The 14805-nt window shown below is 56.6% G+C and overlaps 1 protein-coding gene across 42 annotated transcripts in view; it reads right to left on the reverse strand.

Moving 5' to 3' along the window:
* Nucleotides 1-358: 358 nt before the first annotated feature.
* Nucleotides 359-14805, reverse strand: part of EPS15L1 (epidermal growth factor receptor pathway substrate 15 like 1) — a 93309-nt gene continuing 78862 nt past the window's right edge. For 19 of the 42 annotated variants that reach the window (XR_011530239.1, XR_011530233.1, XR_011530238.1 and 16 more), the window contains 2 exons: nt 6102-6307; nt 359-986 (listed from right to left, as the gene is read on the reverse strand). Coding sequence is in view for 29 of the 42 variants with exons in the window: in XM_070586458.1 (XP_070442559.1) it covers nt 840-986; nt 6102-6307 (353 nt within the window). In the remaining 13 variants the exon portion in view is untranslated. Of the gene's footprint in view, nt 987-5005; nt 5207-6101; nt 6308-14805 lie in introns of those variants that run through there. The other 23 variants (XR_011530235.1, XR_011530228.1, XR_011530229.1 and 20 more) reach the window with 2 other exon arrangements.

A 14805-nucleotide genomic window follows, 5' to 3' on the forward strand; every position in this document is an offset into this window, starting at 1 on the left:
CTCAGGCTGCTCGGACACTGGCTGAAACCCCTCACAAGTTTTTATCATCTTTGTCCGAGGGAAGTCGGCCTGGGGTGTCCAGTCTACCTGGGGACAGTGAGAAGCAAAGCCTGGGCCAGGGGGGTCCGCAAACCATTTCAGAAACACTCTGTGAATCCTGGGGGAACAGGACAACCCCTGAAAACGTCCAAGTTGACCTTCTCTGTGGCCGGAGAGTCTACTCAAACACTTGGGATTTAAGAGGCATGCTCCACCTTGCCCCCCCTCGCTGAGGGGCTGGCCTGGCTCGCGACACCACGTGTGAACGTTAATGCAAGGAGAACAATGTTTAAATGAAAGGGAAAACAAGATCCCTATGTTTTGTATTAAAATATTTTATATTAATCATTCAAACTTAATTTTTATACAACGAATGCATACATCGTGGCGTCTGCCTCAGGGGGAGGGCGGGGAGGGGTCGGGTGGGTGCAGGCTGGGCGCTGGCACTCGCCAGCTACGAGCGTGCGGGCGGTGGGGGGGGGGTTGGGGCAGACACACACGCTTGCTCTCCTGGTCCAGGCAGGAGGGAGCCTGGTGCTGTCACTCGACAGGGAGGTCACAACAGAGGCGGATCTGCGGTGGTGGCGGCGGGTGGCCTATGCCTTGTGGCCTCTCTGCCGGAAGAGCCCCCCAGAACCAAGGCCCTGTGGGCAGCACGTCCTTGACATGACATGGCTGTGACACGCCACAATGTGACACGGGGACCGCTGAGAGTGAGTGAGTGTATATACAGACTGCTGCGTTTTCTCCTGCCGCACCCGGCCCGCTGTCCCACCCACGTGCACGCATGGTGGCCGCGCCTAGGTGGCGGGCATGTCAGCCTTGCTGAGCGCGATGGCCAGCTCCAGGTCCTCCTGCTCCTGCCGCCGCAGCCTCGCCAGCCGCTCCTGCTCGGCCTTCTCACTCTCCCGCTTGGCCCACGCCAGCTGCTGCTCCTCATTGCCAAACTGCAAAGAAAAGTGGAGACTGGGTTACACGGTCCCAGAGCACAACCCGCCGGCTCAGGGGTGCAGGGGACATGAGGAGGCCTGGGGAGAGGGGTGCAGGGAAAGGCTGTGCTGGGATGCATGGGGGGAGGTGCCCAGCGTGCATGTGAAAACCAGAAAAAGCCAGAAGCCGTGTTGGGGTGGGGGTGGGGAGGGGACTCACACGCCATGGTCCTAACCCCTGGTCTGGAAGGGGTCACACGCCCCTGGGAAGCAGGGCTGCGTCTGCCCTTAACCGCCCCTCAGACCTCCAAGAAACTAGCCACTCTGCTCTGCAGGGAAGCAAGGCAAGCAACGCCCGCATCGCATCGTCGGGGACAGAGTTCCGGCGAGTGCCCAGAATGGAGCCTCTGAGGCCTCACAGGGCTGAGAAACGACCACTCGGCCTCCTCTTGGGGGATAGCAGGGGCGTCCCTGAAAGCAGCCAGGGAGCAGAGGTCAGCTGAACCCTGAGGAGCTAGGACGGTGACCCCACAAGGCCAGGGCCTGGATGAACAGCGACAACAGGCTGATGACGCCAGTAGGCAGAGGTGCTGGGGCTGGGGGCTGCATGCGCAGACGACATGCCCTCCCACGTGCATCTCCAGCACAGCCGGCTCCGGGAGCTCCGTGGCCGCTGCAGCCACTGGGTACTTGAACACTGACAGGAGCCCTGCCATTTATGCTGCCATTTGGTCCAGGAGTTTTTAGGTCTTGAGATCCTCTTCCGAAAGATTCGATTTTTTTTTAAAAAAATTTTTCAGATAACAAGATGAGTGATTTCATACCATTTGAGGTACCTTAGCTCTATGGAAAGAAAAGAGCCAGGTCACACGCTTGTCCCCTGGCATGGCTCCCCGACTCCGGGGCCCTCGGTGGGCCCCAGCCACTCTGCTCCATCCCTTCCAGACAGCCTAGGCAGAGCTGCGGCCTGTTGTGGGACGCAGCCTCCTTCATTGGCGTCCCTCCTCTCGGCACCCGCTCTGGCCGGCGCCAAGGATCAAGAGGCAGGCCGCCCTCCACAAGGCGCCCCCGGGAGCAGACAGACAGAACCCCAAGCCGACACGGGCTCTTGTGGAGGCTTCTGCAGACTCCACTGCGAGCACTGGGGAAGGAAGCTCACACAACAGGAACCCACAGCTACTTCTTCACATGCACACCGAGGCCAGTGACAACCCTGGAGGCGGGCTCTTCTACCAGCGGGGACACCGAGGCTGGGGAGATGGGGAGGCGGCTGCAGAGCCCACGCCCTCAGCACGCCAGGCGTTCCCCCTGGGTCTGGGGTTGGGGTGGTGTCAGCTGCAGCTGAAGTCAGGGCCACAGGACGGAGACGGGTGCCGGAGGCCCGGGCAGCATGCCGAGAGCAGTTCCAGGTGTTGGGGGGCCAAGCGCCCAACCTGGGCGCTGTCGGAACAGAGCGTGGGGTGGGAGGAGCCGGACTGAGAGGGGCTTGTGGGCTCAGACAGGAGCTGAGAGATCCCCTCAGAGGCTGCTTGGGCCGGTGAGGCGAGTGGGATGATCGGACGGGCAGTTTCTCAGTGCCTCAGGGCTTGACAGCCAGTGTGGGGAGCGATGCGGCCAGATGGCACAGATGGGGGCCGGGGAGGGAAGCGGGTTGGATGGAGGAAGCCTGGTCTAGAGCTAGACATGGCCTGAGGAAGAGGAAGGTGGGCGACGAGGCCTCCCTCCTCCCGGCCTCTGCAGCCAGCAGGGACGGCTGGGGTCAGCGGGAAGAGCCAGCCGAGGCAAAGGGCTGAGTCCGTTTCTTAGAGAAACTGCCCAGAAAAACACTCAGGGGTCAGATGGGTCTCCAGGTTAGACTCCCTGAAGAGTCGGTCCCTGCCCCTCGAGTTTCCATCACAGAGCACAGAGAATCGTCCTCTCCACCCCCGACTCTTTGGGGAATTTTCCAACACCTCATCAGGAGAAAAACAAGGAAAAAACAACAAACGCTGGTGGAAATGACCCCACAGTGCCATTGAGAGCACTGGAAGGGGACAGCTCAGCTGACAGGGACCTGGCCCTCCGCCAGCCCAGAGGAGGGGGCGAGTGGGGGTGGCCAGTAACAACCAGGTGATGCAGACCAAAGTCTGGAACGGAGGCCCAGAGGGGTCAAGCAACTAGCTGAGGCCACGACCTGGCAGGCTGGGGCACACTACGGTCCCCGCTCAGCCCAACTGCCGGGATGTCACCGCAGAGCCTCCTGCTCCAGGGCTCAGAGTTTTCAAATTAAATATGCGGACAGGAGTGTTCCAGATGCCTGCGGAGTGGCTGGTCCGAGGCCGGCTCCGGGCTCAGGACTTTGCACGCTCTTCCCATGGAGAAGCACGTGGGGCTGTGACGTCCGAGGGGACTGGAGGAGGGCCTGTCCTCTGTGGCTCCCCGTGTCTCGAATCAGCTGAGGATCGTGTTCCGGCCCTGGTGGGGACACCTGGTTTGGCTGTGCTCTAGTCCTGTGACCTGGATGTGCCACTCGATGTGCCGAATCTGGAACTCGTGGGTGCAGCAGCTGCTCAGGAAGGAGCAGCACTGATTTCTGCTTCCCTGTGTCCAGTCTCAGAGCTGAGCCACTGCAGGGCACAGGACGCCGCCCTCCCGGGCATCTCCTGCGCCAAGGCCTGCCTGCTTGGGTGGACACTAGGCCATTTTATTCAGAAGAAATCCAAGGTTCAGTGGCCTGCACATGAGGCCCCCAGACGCCCTTCCTCACCAGGGACGAACCTGTGTCCTGAGCTGTCCCGCAGACCTTTGCCGCATCGCTCATCGGGACACTTCTAACTCCCGCTCGTAACTCACTTGTTCTGATGTTGACATCACATCCAACTCGTTGGACAATGCAAAGTGTGGCTTATCCCATCTGATTTTGAGCTGCTCTTAATGCAGACTTCCGGAAAATGGAGCTGTTTTGCTAACCTATAAATGCTACTTCCTAATAAACACATTCGCCAGAGACAGAAAAGCTTGTTTTTAAAGAAATACCACAGAGGTTTCGTGTGAACAGCTCTCAGTACAAGTAAGCCATTCATGGAAACTCAGGGCTCGTCAATCAGAAGGTTCCAGAGTGGCTGAGCCAGGGCACCAACAGGGGGCCACGTGCAGCATGCGTGTGTGACACCGGTTTCCCTGAACCACACGGGCCAAGCTGCCCTGCACGGCAGCAACACATCTTGGTGGCCCTCTTGCAACACCCAGTCTGAGAAGGTCACGCCGCCACCCACCGGGCGGTTAGAGATCTCTCGGCATTTCCCAGGAAAGCTGAAAACCAGGAGCCGACTGTGGCCTTTTTTGAATTAGCACAAATCTTCGAGGTCCAGTGAACCCAGAATCCACTGGTAATGGGCTGAGCTCCTGGACGCCACGAAAATGCAAAGACATCCTGAGTCTGCGGAAGGGGACAGCTTCGAACCTGTGCTTTTTGGGTTTTTTTTTTTTGGACTGTGGTATGACCAAGGGGACGAAACAAACCAGTCAGATGTCCTGCCTCTCCCGCATGCCATCCCAGCAGAGTGGCTGCATCTCACTGTCGGGAGATTTCCTCTGGAAAAACTGAGGCAATCGAAGCCAGAAAGGTGATCTTAAACAGAAAGCACCAGGGCTGCAAACTTGAGTGGGCAGAATCCGATGCCCCTCCTGGAACTGAGGATGATTAAGTACCATGGTGTTTTAAAATCCACATTAACAACTGTTCTGGAACAACCAGAAATGGTGGGCCGAATGACAGCTTGAAACTTGGGGCATTTTTTTTAAAAAAATGATGTTTTCCAAAACACAGCCGTTGGGAAGAGGAGGAGGGGAGGGGGTGTCACAGGAAACAGAACCATGCATTCCAGAAAGAGAGCAGTCGTTTCTTCAAATTGCTGTTCAAATCCACTTACCCCTCTTCCCTACCCAAAACAGACTCCCTGAGTCATGCGTGAATAGTTCTATTTTTTTTCATCAGCATTTAATGTTTTTTCCACTGAAAAATAAATGCAGTGCTATTCAAGAAACTGTAGATAAAGTAGGTTTTGTTCCTGGCTTTTATTAACAATGATGCCATTTGTATACACACACCGTGTGCACTGGCTGTCAACAAACCAAGCTAACTGTGGTCGGAAAACATTCACAGGTCGCCAAGAGCGATTTCAGTAAGCCACAGGATCTCTGTGCACGGGTGGATCTGAAACGAATGGGGCGTTCGCTGGGTGCTGAGATGACAAAGCCTGTTTTAAGAAAGATATTCTAGGAATCGAGGCATCTATAAACAATGTATCTCACACCTAACCAGGAAAACAGGGTACTCTGCAAATTCGAAGGAAGAAAAGCTTTTTCAAAACATGCGTGCACCACAGACAGTGAAACCAGTTCTGGGAAGACAGCATCAGAGGCTCTCTGAGAACAAGATTTTGGGGTACCAACAAGGGTACTGAAAACACTCTGAAGTGACAGCGTTTTACAATCTGGGATCTTTTTTCATACTGAGAAACAAAGCCAACTCAAAAAGGCCCCTAACTTTGCTAAATGGCTTTTTGAGGGTTTTCTGGTTTTTTTTTTTTCAAAACGAAAGGGCTTCTGAGCGGTTGTTCTAGTTGGATTTCTCTTTTCACTGTAGCTGGTAACTGAAATGAAACTTTTACAAAATCAAATTGTCCCTCCTGGGTCCTTCAGTTTGTATGTGGGGCACAAAATGCACTGGGTGGCACTGTCAGAAAGAACTCCTGCACAGAGACCTTTTTGGGGACAGCGAAACCCTGATGTAACTGTGCAATCTTGTTCTCTTACTTCAGAAGCGTTTGACATCTCGGTTTCCAAGATCAATGCACACAGCAGCCTCCGGCCAACAGAGGTGACCAAGCCTACCGCGCGGGACAGAGAGGCGTGGAGGCTCCCTGCTGGAAGAGCATGCCCTCATCACAGGGCGCCCAAACCACAGCTCTTCTTATTGAGAAACGGTCTTTCTTACAGAAAGCGGCAGTACAGAATCAGTAACACAGCCCATGGCATGAGGCACCGGGGGCATAAGCCAGGAGGTGTGCCGTTCGCAGGAGACAAAATAAATAACCCCAAAGAAGCTGCAAGCAGAGGGGTGGGGGCGCGGAGGCGGAGAACTCAACTTACAGAGGTGAAGTCTGCAAAGCCCAAGGAAGAGGCTTTAGCAGGTTTAGCTGAAGAGGAGGGAGCAAATGGATCTTTTCCACTAAACGGGTCCCCAAACCCCTTTTTATTTTGGAACGGGTCACTGCTGTCAGCCCCGAGCGGCTGGAATGGATCGGGGGGCTCGGGAAAGTCTGCAGAACCAAGCTGGCTTATAGGTGTACTTTTTCCTGGAAAGTTTAGGAGAAAAAAAAAGGAGAAAAAAAGAAATGCAAGTTACTGACCACGGACAGAACAGAGTCCTGAGTGAGGCCGGGGCGTGCTCACTGGGACACCCTCTCCCCTCTTAGGAAAGAGCCGGAAAGCCGCTCAGGGGCTGGCCCCGGGAACCAGGATGGACCTAGGCCTCACTCTCACTTCACCCCAGAGACTTAACGGACCGTGAGCGATACAAGATGAGCACTGTACACAGCCCCTGCCCGCCGCAGCCCGCGCAGCTGGACTAAGCGTAAAAAGCTCACACGCAGGCGTGTTCAAGTGAGTCCCTTCAGTATGGCAACATTTTCCATCACACTGAGTGAGAAAAGAATCATGGCTGAGCAGAAAAATACACTGCAAGCTTCCAACAACAAAAAAGGGGGGTTAGTGTCACCCCATGGGCTGCTATTAGCCATGTTAGTCGTCAAGGTCTGGAGGGAGCTCACCCGACAAACCCCCTTGCCATCCTGGGCATGGAATTTGTTTTCAGCTCCCGCTGTCCCTTTGGTGCTGATGGCTCCAAGGGGCAGGGGTTGGGTCTTTCTGGGGTCTTGCTGAGGGTGGCTCTAGGATGCCTGGGTCCCAGCAAGGCAGATCTTGACAGGGATGTGGGAGAGAGGTGGTTTTTTTTTTTTGAGGAAGATCAGCCCTGAGCTAACATCTGCCGCCAATCCTCCTCTTTTCTCTGAGGAAGACTGGCCCTGAGCTAACATCCATGCCCATCTTCCTCTACTCTATATGTGGGACGCCTACCACAGCATGGCGTGCCAAGTGGTGCCATGTCTGCACCAGGGATCCCAACCAGCGAACCGCGGGCCGCCGAAGCAGAATGTGCGAACTTAACAGCTGTGCCACCGGGCCAGCCCCCAGGAGAGAGGTGTTTAAAATCAGAGGGAATGGCTGTACATGAGACCGTGCTTGGGGGATGTGGCCTGAGGGCAGGTGGCTTCTCCCAGCAAGTCCTGCCAATGTGCCGGAATATTCCACTAAGAACCAGAGGCCTCACCAGGCCTGCTTAGCAATGGGGGGCCCTACTTGAGCCTCCAGGATCTGCCAGTTTTGCAGGCCAGGTTCCTGCCTGACGCCATTCATTTGCCCAACAGCTGGTGGGGGCGGTCGGGGTACCTGAAGGCCAGAAGTTCATTTGCATCCAAGCAGTGCTATGTCCAAGCCCCAGACTACAGTCTCAAGGAGACTTAACACGATTTCAATTTGTAAACTGAGTTGCTTATGTCTGCTCTTGCAATTCCAATGCTAATGTGCAAAAAGAACCCAAGAGCTGAGGGCCACCCTCCAAGATGACTTTGGGCATCTAGCTGCATGTCCAGAGAACACCCCTGGCCACAAGCTGCACCTGCCCCCACAACACCTGAGCCCAGACAGCCGCCTTCCCCCCAACGCAGCCACCGCCATGCTGCCAGCAGCTAGAGACCCGCCTGCCCGTCCAGCCTGACGCCTGGCTCTACACCATCCTCTGAGGCTGCTCCCCAGGTGACATTCCTGAGGGCCCCAAGGTGTCTCGAAGGGCTCCAGGACCACAGCCTGCCCCTGCCACTTTTAGTTCTGGGGCCTTGACAAGGACGAGCACCTCAGTGCCAGCTGGCTTCGGTTTCCTCTCTGTAAAGTGACAATGGAGAGGAGAAGGTCAGACGAGGTGACTGACAAATAGCCGTACACCTCAGGGGACAACATGGGTCTGTCCCACTCCAGGCCACCCCAGCATCCTGCACTGCAGTGCCACGCACCGTGGGTGCTCAGTGGGCACGCGGCTGGTGGGAACCTGGCCCACAGCCCCTCGCCTGGACACGCAAGCTTATCTACTTGTGGCTGGATGCAGCAGCTGGGTGACCATAGGTACAGATGCTGCTGTAGTCCTGTCTCAGCTTCCCCCACGGTGGTGAGGCTTGGCAGTGCCCCAGGAAATGCATGGCACCAGCAACGCAGGCCCAGCTGGGGAGAGCCGACAGACAAGAGGCTGGGCGGGGCCCACCAGGAGCAGTGGCGGAATCCCCAGGCCTGTCCCCCCGAAGTCAGAGCGTGTAGGGCCGTGGGTGCCACCAGTGCATGGCTGCGCCCGCCGATCACTGGTACCCAGGGGACCACCCTGCCCTGCAGAACCACTGCTGATTTCCTTCTGCGCGTTCAAGGAAACACAGACGCGTGCTCCCTGCGGTTTGCACAGGACTCGAAGACACAAGCAGCCTGGTGCTGAGCTCTTTTTCATCCTCCCACAATCAGAAGCAGAGCGCCTTTGGCCTTGGCTGCACGGGACTCCCGCGCTGACCCCAAGCCTCAGCCGAGGGAGTCCAGGCTGTCACTGTCACAAGCAACACCACTGTACACATGTGCAAGTCTATCTGTAGGAGACATTTCTGGAGGTGGAATTGCAGGTTGGAAGGCGTGCCCACTGTGGCCTCACTGTCTCGGTCACACTACCCGGCCCAGGAACTGACAGAACTCACACCGACCGAGAAGGGTAGAGGGGGAGGGCGCAGGCTGGGGCATCTGTCAGTGCCTCCCTGTGGCCTCAAACAATGCAGTCAGCATTGAGGCCCAGTGACCAAGGTGGGTGCTGAGAAGGAAGTGGCCCCACGGAAAACCTCCACCAAAGCCCCAGGGTGTGCCACCTGGGCTCGGACTGGAAGGGCAGTGCTGAGCCCGTGCATGGCAGGACTGAGGGCCTGTCTCCCACAGCAGCTGGCCTCTCGGAGCAAAGGCCTGGGCTGATCTCCACACCCCGTCCTCTGCCCTGAAGAGGCTCCTACCTCTGCTCCTTCCTCTCCTGTTCAGGACAGAGCCCAGATCCTGAGGCTGCCTCTCCAGCACCAAATGCTCCTCCCTGAGATGGCTTCCCTGGGGCCACCTCACCCAGCCAGATCCTCCCTGGTCTGAGGGGTGAGACATCGGGCCCACCAAAACCTCCCTGGTCCTGGCACTGTGGGGAGAGGAGAGCACTGCCCGTGTCACTGTAGACCCATCTCCCCTCTCTTCAGAGCGAGGTCAGCAGCTCTGGCAGGAGATGTGGGGTGAGGCCTGCCCAGCAGCTTGTAAACACCACACTGTCCACCTGGGAGCATGGGGGACCAGGTGTACCTCAGGGACACCTCGGGCAGGAGGGAGGGTGGGTGTGGGGCCAGGGTGCTCTGGTCCACGTACCAGCACCACCTCAAGCCACTCTATTGCTCTCTGCAGCCACTACCCTGGGCAAGTGTCCCACGTCCCACATCTCTCCTGGGTCCCTAGGAAGCGCTTCCTCCACTGGCTGCTCACTCTCAGCTTCCTGTCCCATGGGCTGTCCCCACCCAGAAAAGTGGCCTTTTAATGTACAGCTGATACCGATACTGCTGAGATCTCCCAATGGCTCCCCACTGCTTTAGAAACACACACCCCGGCCTCCATCCTGCCCCTGCCCTCTCTATCCTGCGCCTCCTGTTCCCCTGCCAGGAACGCCCCTCCCCACGTGGGTGCTGCCTGCTCAGAGGTCACCCGCCCTGCTTCTGGCTAAGAAGTCTGTCTACCGCCTCGGCAGCCCCTGTCACACTCTGGCTTTCCGTTGCTTAGTCTCTCAGCAGAACACAAGCTCCATGGGGATGAGGCCCTGCCACGCCCACTGCGTCCCCCTGCCTAGAGCAGGGCCCAGCTGGAGCCCCTTGGTCGACTGAAGCTCTCTAACAGGCATGCTCCACTTTGCCCAGCCCAGGCCAAACTCTTCCCGCATCCCCCAATGGCCCTCCTTCCCCAGGACCCCCAAACTCAGGCCTTCTTTCTGTCCGGTCCCTGAGCCCAGAAGGCACTGCCAACTCAAACGCTGCCACCTTCTTGGGGAAAGCCCTCATGACACTCCCATCCCCTGGGGCCTGGGCTCAGCTCTTCTAGCCCAGCCGTGGGGCGGCAGCGGGGTGAGGCAGGCCATGGCATGCCCCTGGAAGGTGGTGAGGATGCAACCACCCTGCTTACCCTTGCTCTCTTGGCCTCAGTTTCCCAATCCACGAAAAGGGGTTGTTATGGGCTGAATTGTGTCCCCCTAGAATTCATTATGTTGAGGTCCTCACGCCTGGTACCTCAGAATGTGACTGCATTAGACTGTATTAAGGGGTCTTTGCTGAAGTAATTAAACTAAAAGGAGGTCCGATGAGTGGACCCAACATCCAATAGGACGGGGAGTCTTATAAGAAGAGGAGAGTAGGACACAGACACGCACAGAGGGAAGACCAAGTGAAGATGGCCAGCTGCAAGCCATGGAGAGAGGCTCAGGAGAAACCGACCCTGGCAGCAGCACCTTGATTTGAGACTTGCAGCCTCCAGAACCACGAGAACACAGTCTGCTGTTTCAGCCGCCAATATGCTGTACTTTGTTAGGACAGCCCCAGCAAACCCCCATGGGGGAGCACAGGGCCTGCCCTGCACAGCAGCCAGGGTGGTGACCAACAGCAGGGCCGCCTACCTCCGCAAGTCAACTTTACTGGATGCCAGTGCCAATAAGCTGGACCGTTCCCTCCTGTGTCCTCTATGGCTGCTTTCCCACCCTGACAGCAGAGAGCAGCTAAGCAAATGGAAGGCCTGCAGGGCGGGAAATACTGACTCTTTTAGGGAAAAATTGTGCATACCCCTGCTGTTGAGAGGGGCTTAGCTCAGATGCCTGGCAGGTGGTAAGCACGCCACCCAATCAGGCCCCTCCGAGAGACAGGGATGCTCCAGGTCCCTGGGGGAAGAGCCAGGCCAGCTCGCCCCTGCTGCATACCCTGCAAGGAAACTCAAGACTCCAGCTACGGCTCTCTGCTGACAGAGCCACTCAGAGGGTCCGTGCACGGCATGGTGGACAGGCACAGCCCCACAGTGAGGGCACTTTCCCCGCGTCGGCCACACTGGCCGGGTATCTGTGCAGCTCCCTGTGCAGCAGCCCCCCATCCCACCTCCTCGAACCCTCCATGGGACTCCTTCCCTACCACAGAGCAGTGCACGTGCCAGGTGCCACCCCCAAGAGAAGACACGCAGCCCCAGAAGAGTCCCTCTACAGAGAGTGCCAAGACACACACCCTGCCACGCTTTCCAAACCCCAGGCAGGGGCATCACCTAAGGCTTGACGGAGACAGACACGTGTGTTCCCACATGAACCATGCTCAGGGGCTCCTGAAAGGCCTGCAGCCTCTTCTGGGCCCAGGGAGAACAGCCCTCCCCTGCGCACCCAGCTGGTGTCCGCAAGGACCCCCAAGGCCATGGGCAGGGGTGCCCTGGGGGCCAGTGTCCTGAGGGATGGGGATGCAGGCTCAGGTCACACAGGGACGGAACACAGACCTCAGTCTGCATGGTCCTCACAGCCTGGTCACCGCCAGTCTTGTTCCCATAGCCACTTCCACCGTCCTGACTGTCCTGCACCGACCAGCCTTGCCAGTCTCTCCCTGCATTGGCACAGCCTCACCTCCCCTGGAAGACCCTCCCCCAGGCCTCACCACCCCCTGCAAGCTCCCCCCGACCTTGTCCACCTCCCATGACATTGATCTGTCCTGGTCTAGCCTCCAGCACACCTGAGGGTCAGCTCCATGTGGGTGGGGCTCAGCACACTGCAGCTGCCAGTAAATACCACCCCATCCCCAGTGGGGTCCTCTGGGCCAGTGCCACCAAACAGGCTCCATCCCGAGGGACACGAAACCCTTTGGGGGAACCCCTCCGGTGAGCTGGGAAGGATTAAAGGCAAATGGCCTCCCTGCTTTGCAAGAGAGTGAACGTTTTCACAGGTGCACAGGCTGATTTTTCACAGAAAACTAAAATGACGATGGACCAAATAGCAAAATCCTACTACAGGAAAAAGAGCTGCGGGGACAGGCTGGAAACCTCAGGGCACGGTGCGACCCCTGGTTCTGGTGGCAAGCACAGGGTGGTCCTGCTTGATTTCTTGGAGCATTTCCTGCAGGGTCTGGTCACAAAGGGCTGACAACTGAGCAGGGACGAAGGGGTGGGCATGTCCCAGTCAGGCCCCGAGAGTGATGGTCTGAGAAATCAAATAAATCACCCACTTCTGGGCTCTTTTTCTTATTTTCAATTAAGACCGTCCTCCTCTCGTTTGTGTGGTTTTCAAACAATTGCTTTGTGGGAGGCAGTTAAGAATCCAGCTGGCCAGAATTTCCAGCTGAGGTTTCTGACAAGCACAGAGATGCTCGGGAAGATGGAAAGCATCGTTCACATCAAGAGCTGCCAGGACCTGGTTTTGCTCTGTTGCTGAAACCGTTGTTATTTAGAAATCATGACTGTGTTAATACGAAACCAGGGCACGTCAACTGCTCTTGTTTTCAGATGGGAAAAAAAAAAAAAACGGTTTTTTCTCGGTTGTCTGTTTTTGTGCTTTGGCATAGAGGCTGCATTATTGGACCTGACACGTGCAGAATCCGTGGGGTTCCCAGGCCAGCTCGACACCAGGCTCACGACCAGGGGCTCTCTACAGCGGCACTCCACGCACGCCCTCCGGCCACACTCCCCACTCCGCACCCTCATTTATTTTTAGCAGCCGCACTTTTAAAACATTCTGAGTGTAGTTCCTGCTTTTATGTAACCACTTCTGCTAACTCCTTAATCGCTTTTTCCGATTTTCTGAGGTGTAGCTTATCTTAAACGTGACCAAGTCACTTTTATCTACCTCCGTGAGGAAACTCAGTGCACAGTTTTATGCCTTTTCATGGCAATGTAAGGAAAAGTCTGGCCTGAGCTGTGTTTCAGAGGAGGGAACAAAAATCATTAAAAAAAGAGAAAAGAATTGGTATAAAAGCTAACCAGATTGCTACCGGGCACATGGTTCTGGATCGCCATTCCTAGATGTCCGTGCGGGACCCACCAGACCCCCAGCACGGCAGAAGGCAGTGACCGAGGACAGACTAAATGAGGACCCCAGGGGCGCTGGTGGCCAGCGAATCCCCAGCACTCTGAAGATTACCAGGGCAGAGGAATGCAAGATTGAAGAAAAGGCAAATAGGGCTTATTTCAAACCGCAGCAGTTTCAACAGTTACCCAAGCGGTGCACCGAAACCGCACACAGGGCTGCCTTCAGCAAAAACAGTATGAGCCCGATGGTTTACCACAGTGTGTGCTGTTAAAAAAACACTCGGTGGCCGGCTCCACCCTGGCAGAAATTGTTTTAATGCTCCTATTTGTTCTCTTGTCCAGTCTGTGAGCGCCCCCCACGCCTGCACCCAGGACAGGGACGCGGTCGGGACTAGGGGGGCCCCCCGGAGGAGCAGCTGGCAGGGGAGCTCCACATCTGCCTTTCCCAATACGCTTTTCAGGAAACTCTCCCCTGGAAAGGGGCCCCGAGAACCATGCCTAGAAGATGCGATGGAATACAAAGACCCCCCAAACCGTGGAAAAATGAGCGCCCTGCGGGCTCTGCGGGAAGGCGGCTGCTCTTGCCTGAAACTCTTCACTCAGGAGGAGACAGGGCTCTGGGCGATGGGGGGGTCGCAACAATCTGATGCATAAAGTGCCAGAAATACACATGAGTGTGAGAGTGTGTTCACCCCAACTGGACACTTGTTGGGTTCTGTTTACAAAATTCAGGGCTGGAGTTGGAAAATGCAGTGCTGAAGATGAGAGAGAAATACAAAAACAACAAAACAAAACAATAAAAAACAAAGGTTTGTGGTCAGGACAGCTGCCCCACCTCAGTCATTACCCTATACAATACAGGACATCCACACAACTGCCATTTACCCCAAGACAGGACACCCACACCACTGTCACTCACCCTGCACAAGTCGGGACACCCACACCACTGTCACTCACCCTGCACAACTCAAGACACCCACACCACTGTCACTCACCCTGCACAAGTCGGGACACCCACACCACTGTCACTCACCCTGCACAACTCGGGACACCCACACCACTGTCACTCACCCTGCACAACTCGGGACACCCATACCACTGTCACTCACCCTGCACAAGTTGGCACACCCACACCACTGTCACTCACCCTGCACAAGTCGGCACACCCACACCACTGTCACTCACCCTGCACAAGTCGGCACACCCACACCACTGTCACACCCTGCACAAGTCGGGACACCCACACCACTGTCACTCACCCTGCACAACTCGGGACACCCACACCACTGTCACTCACCCTGCATAAGTCGGGACACCCACACCACTGTCACTCACCCTGCACAAGTCGGGACACCCACACCACTGTCACTCACCCTGCACAAGTTGGCACACCCACACCACTGTCACTCACCCTGCACAACTCGGGACACCCACACCACTGTCACTCACCCTGTACAACTCGGGACACCCACACCACTGTCACTCACCCTGCACAAGTCGGGACACCCACCCCGTGCCAGGCTTCTCAGGCTCACAGCACACAGGAGAGCTGTGGCTGGGGAGGGGGCGCTCATTACCTCGCCTCCTCCCTTCCTGCCCCTCAACCCCAGCAGAAAAACTTAACTGGGGGGAGTGGGGAAAAAGAGAGAAAGCAGGC

This window comes from Equus przewalskii, chromosome 20 (assembly GCF_037783145.1).
Source record: "Equus przewalskii isolate Varuska chromosome 20, EquPr2, whole genome shotgun sequence".
Classification (NCBI taxonomy): Eukaryota; Metazoa; Chordata; class Mammalia; order Perissodactyla; family Equidae; genus Equus; species Equus przewalskii.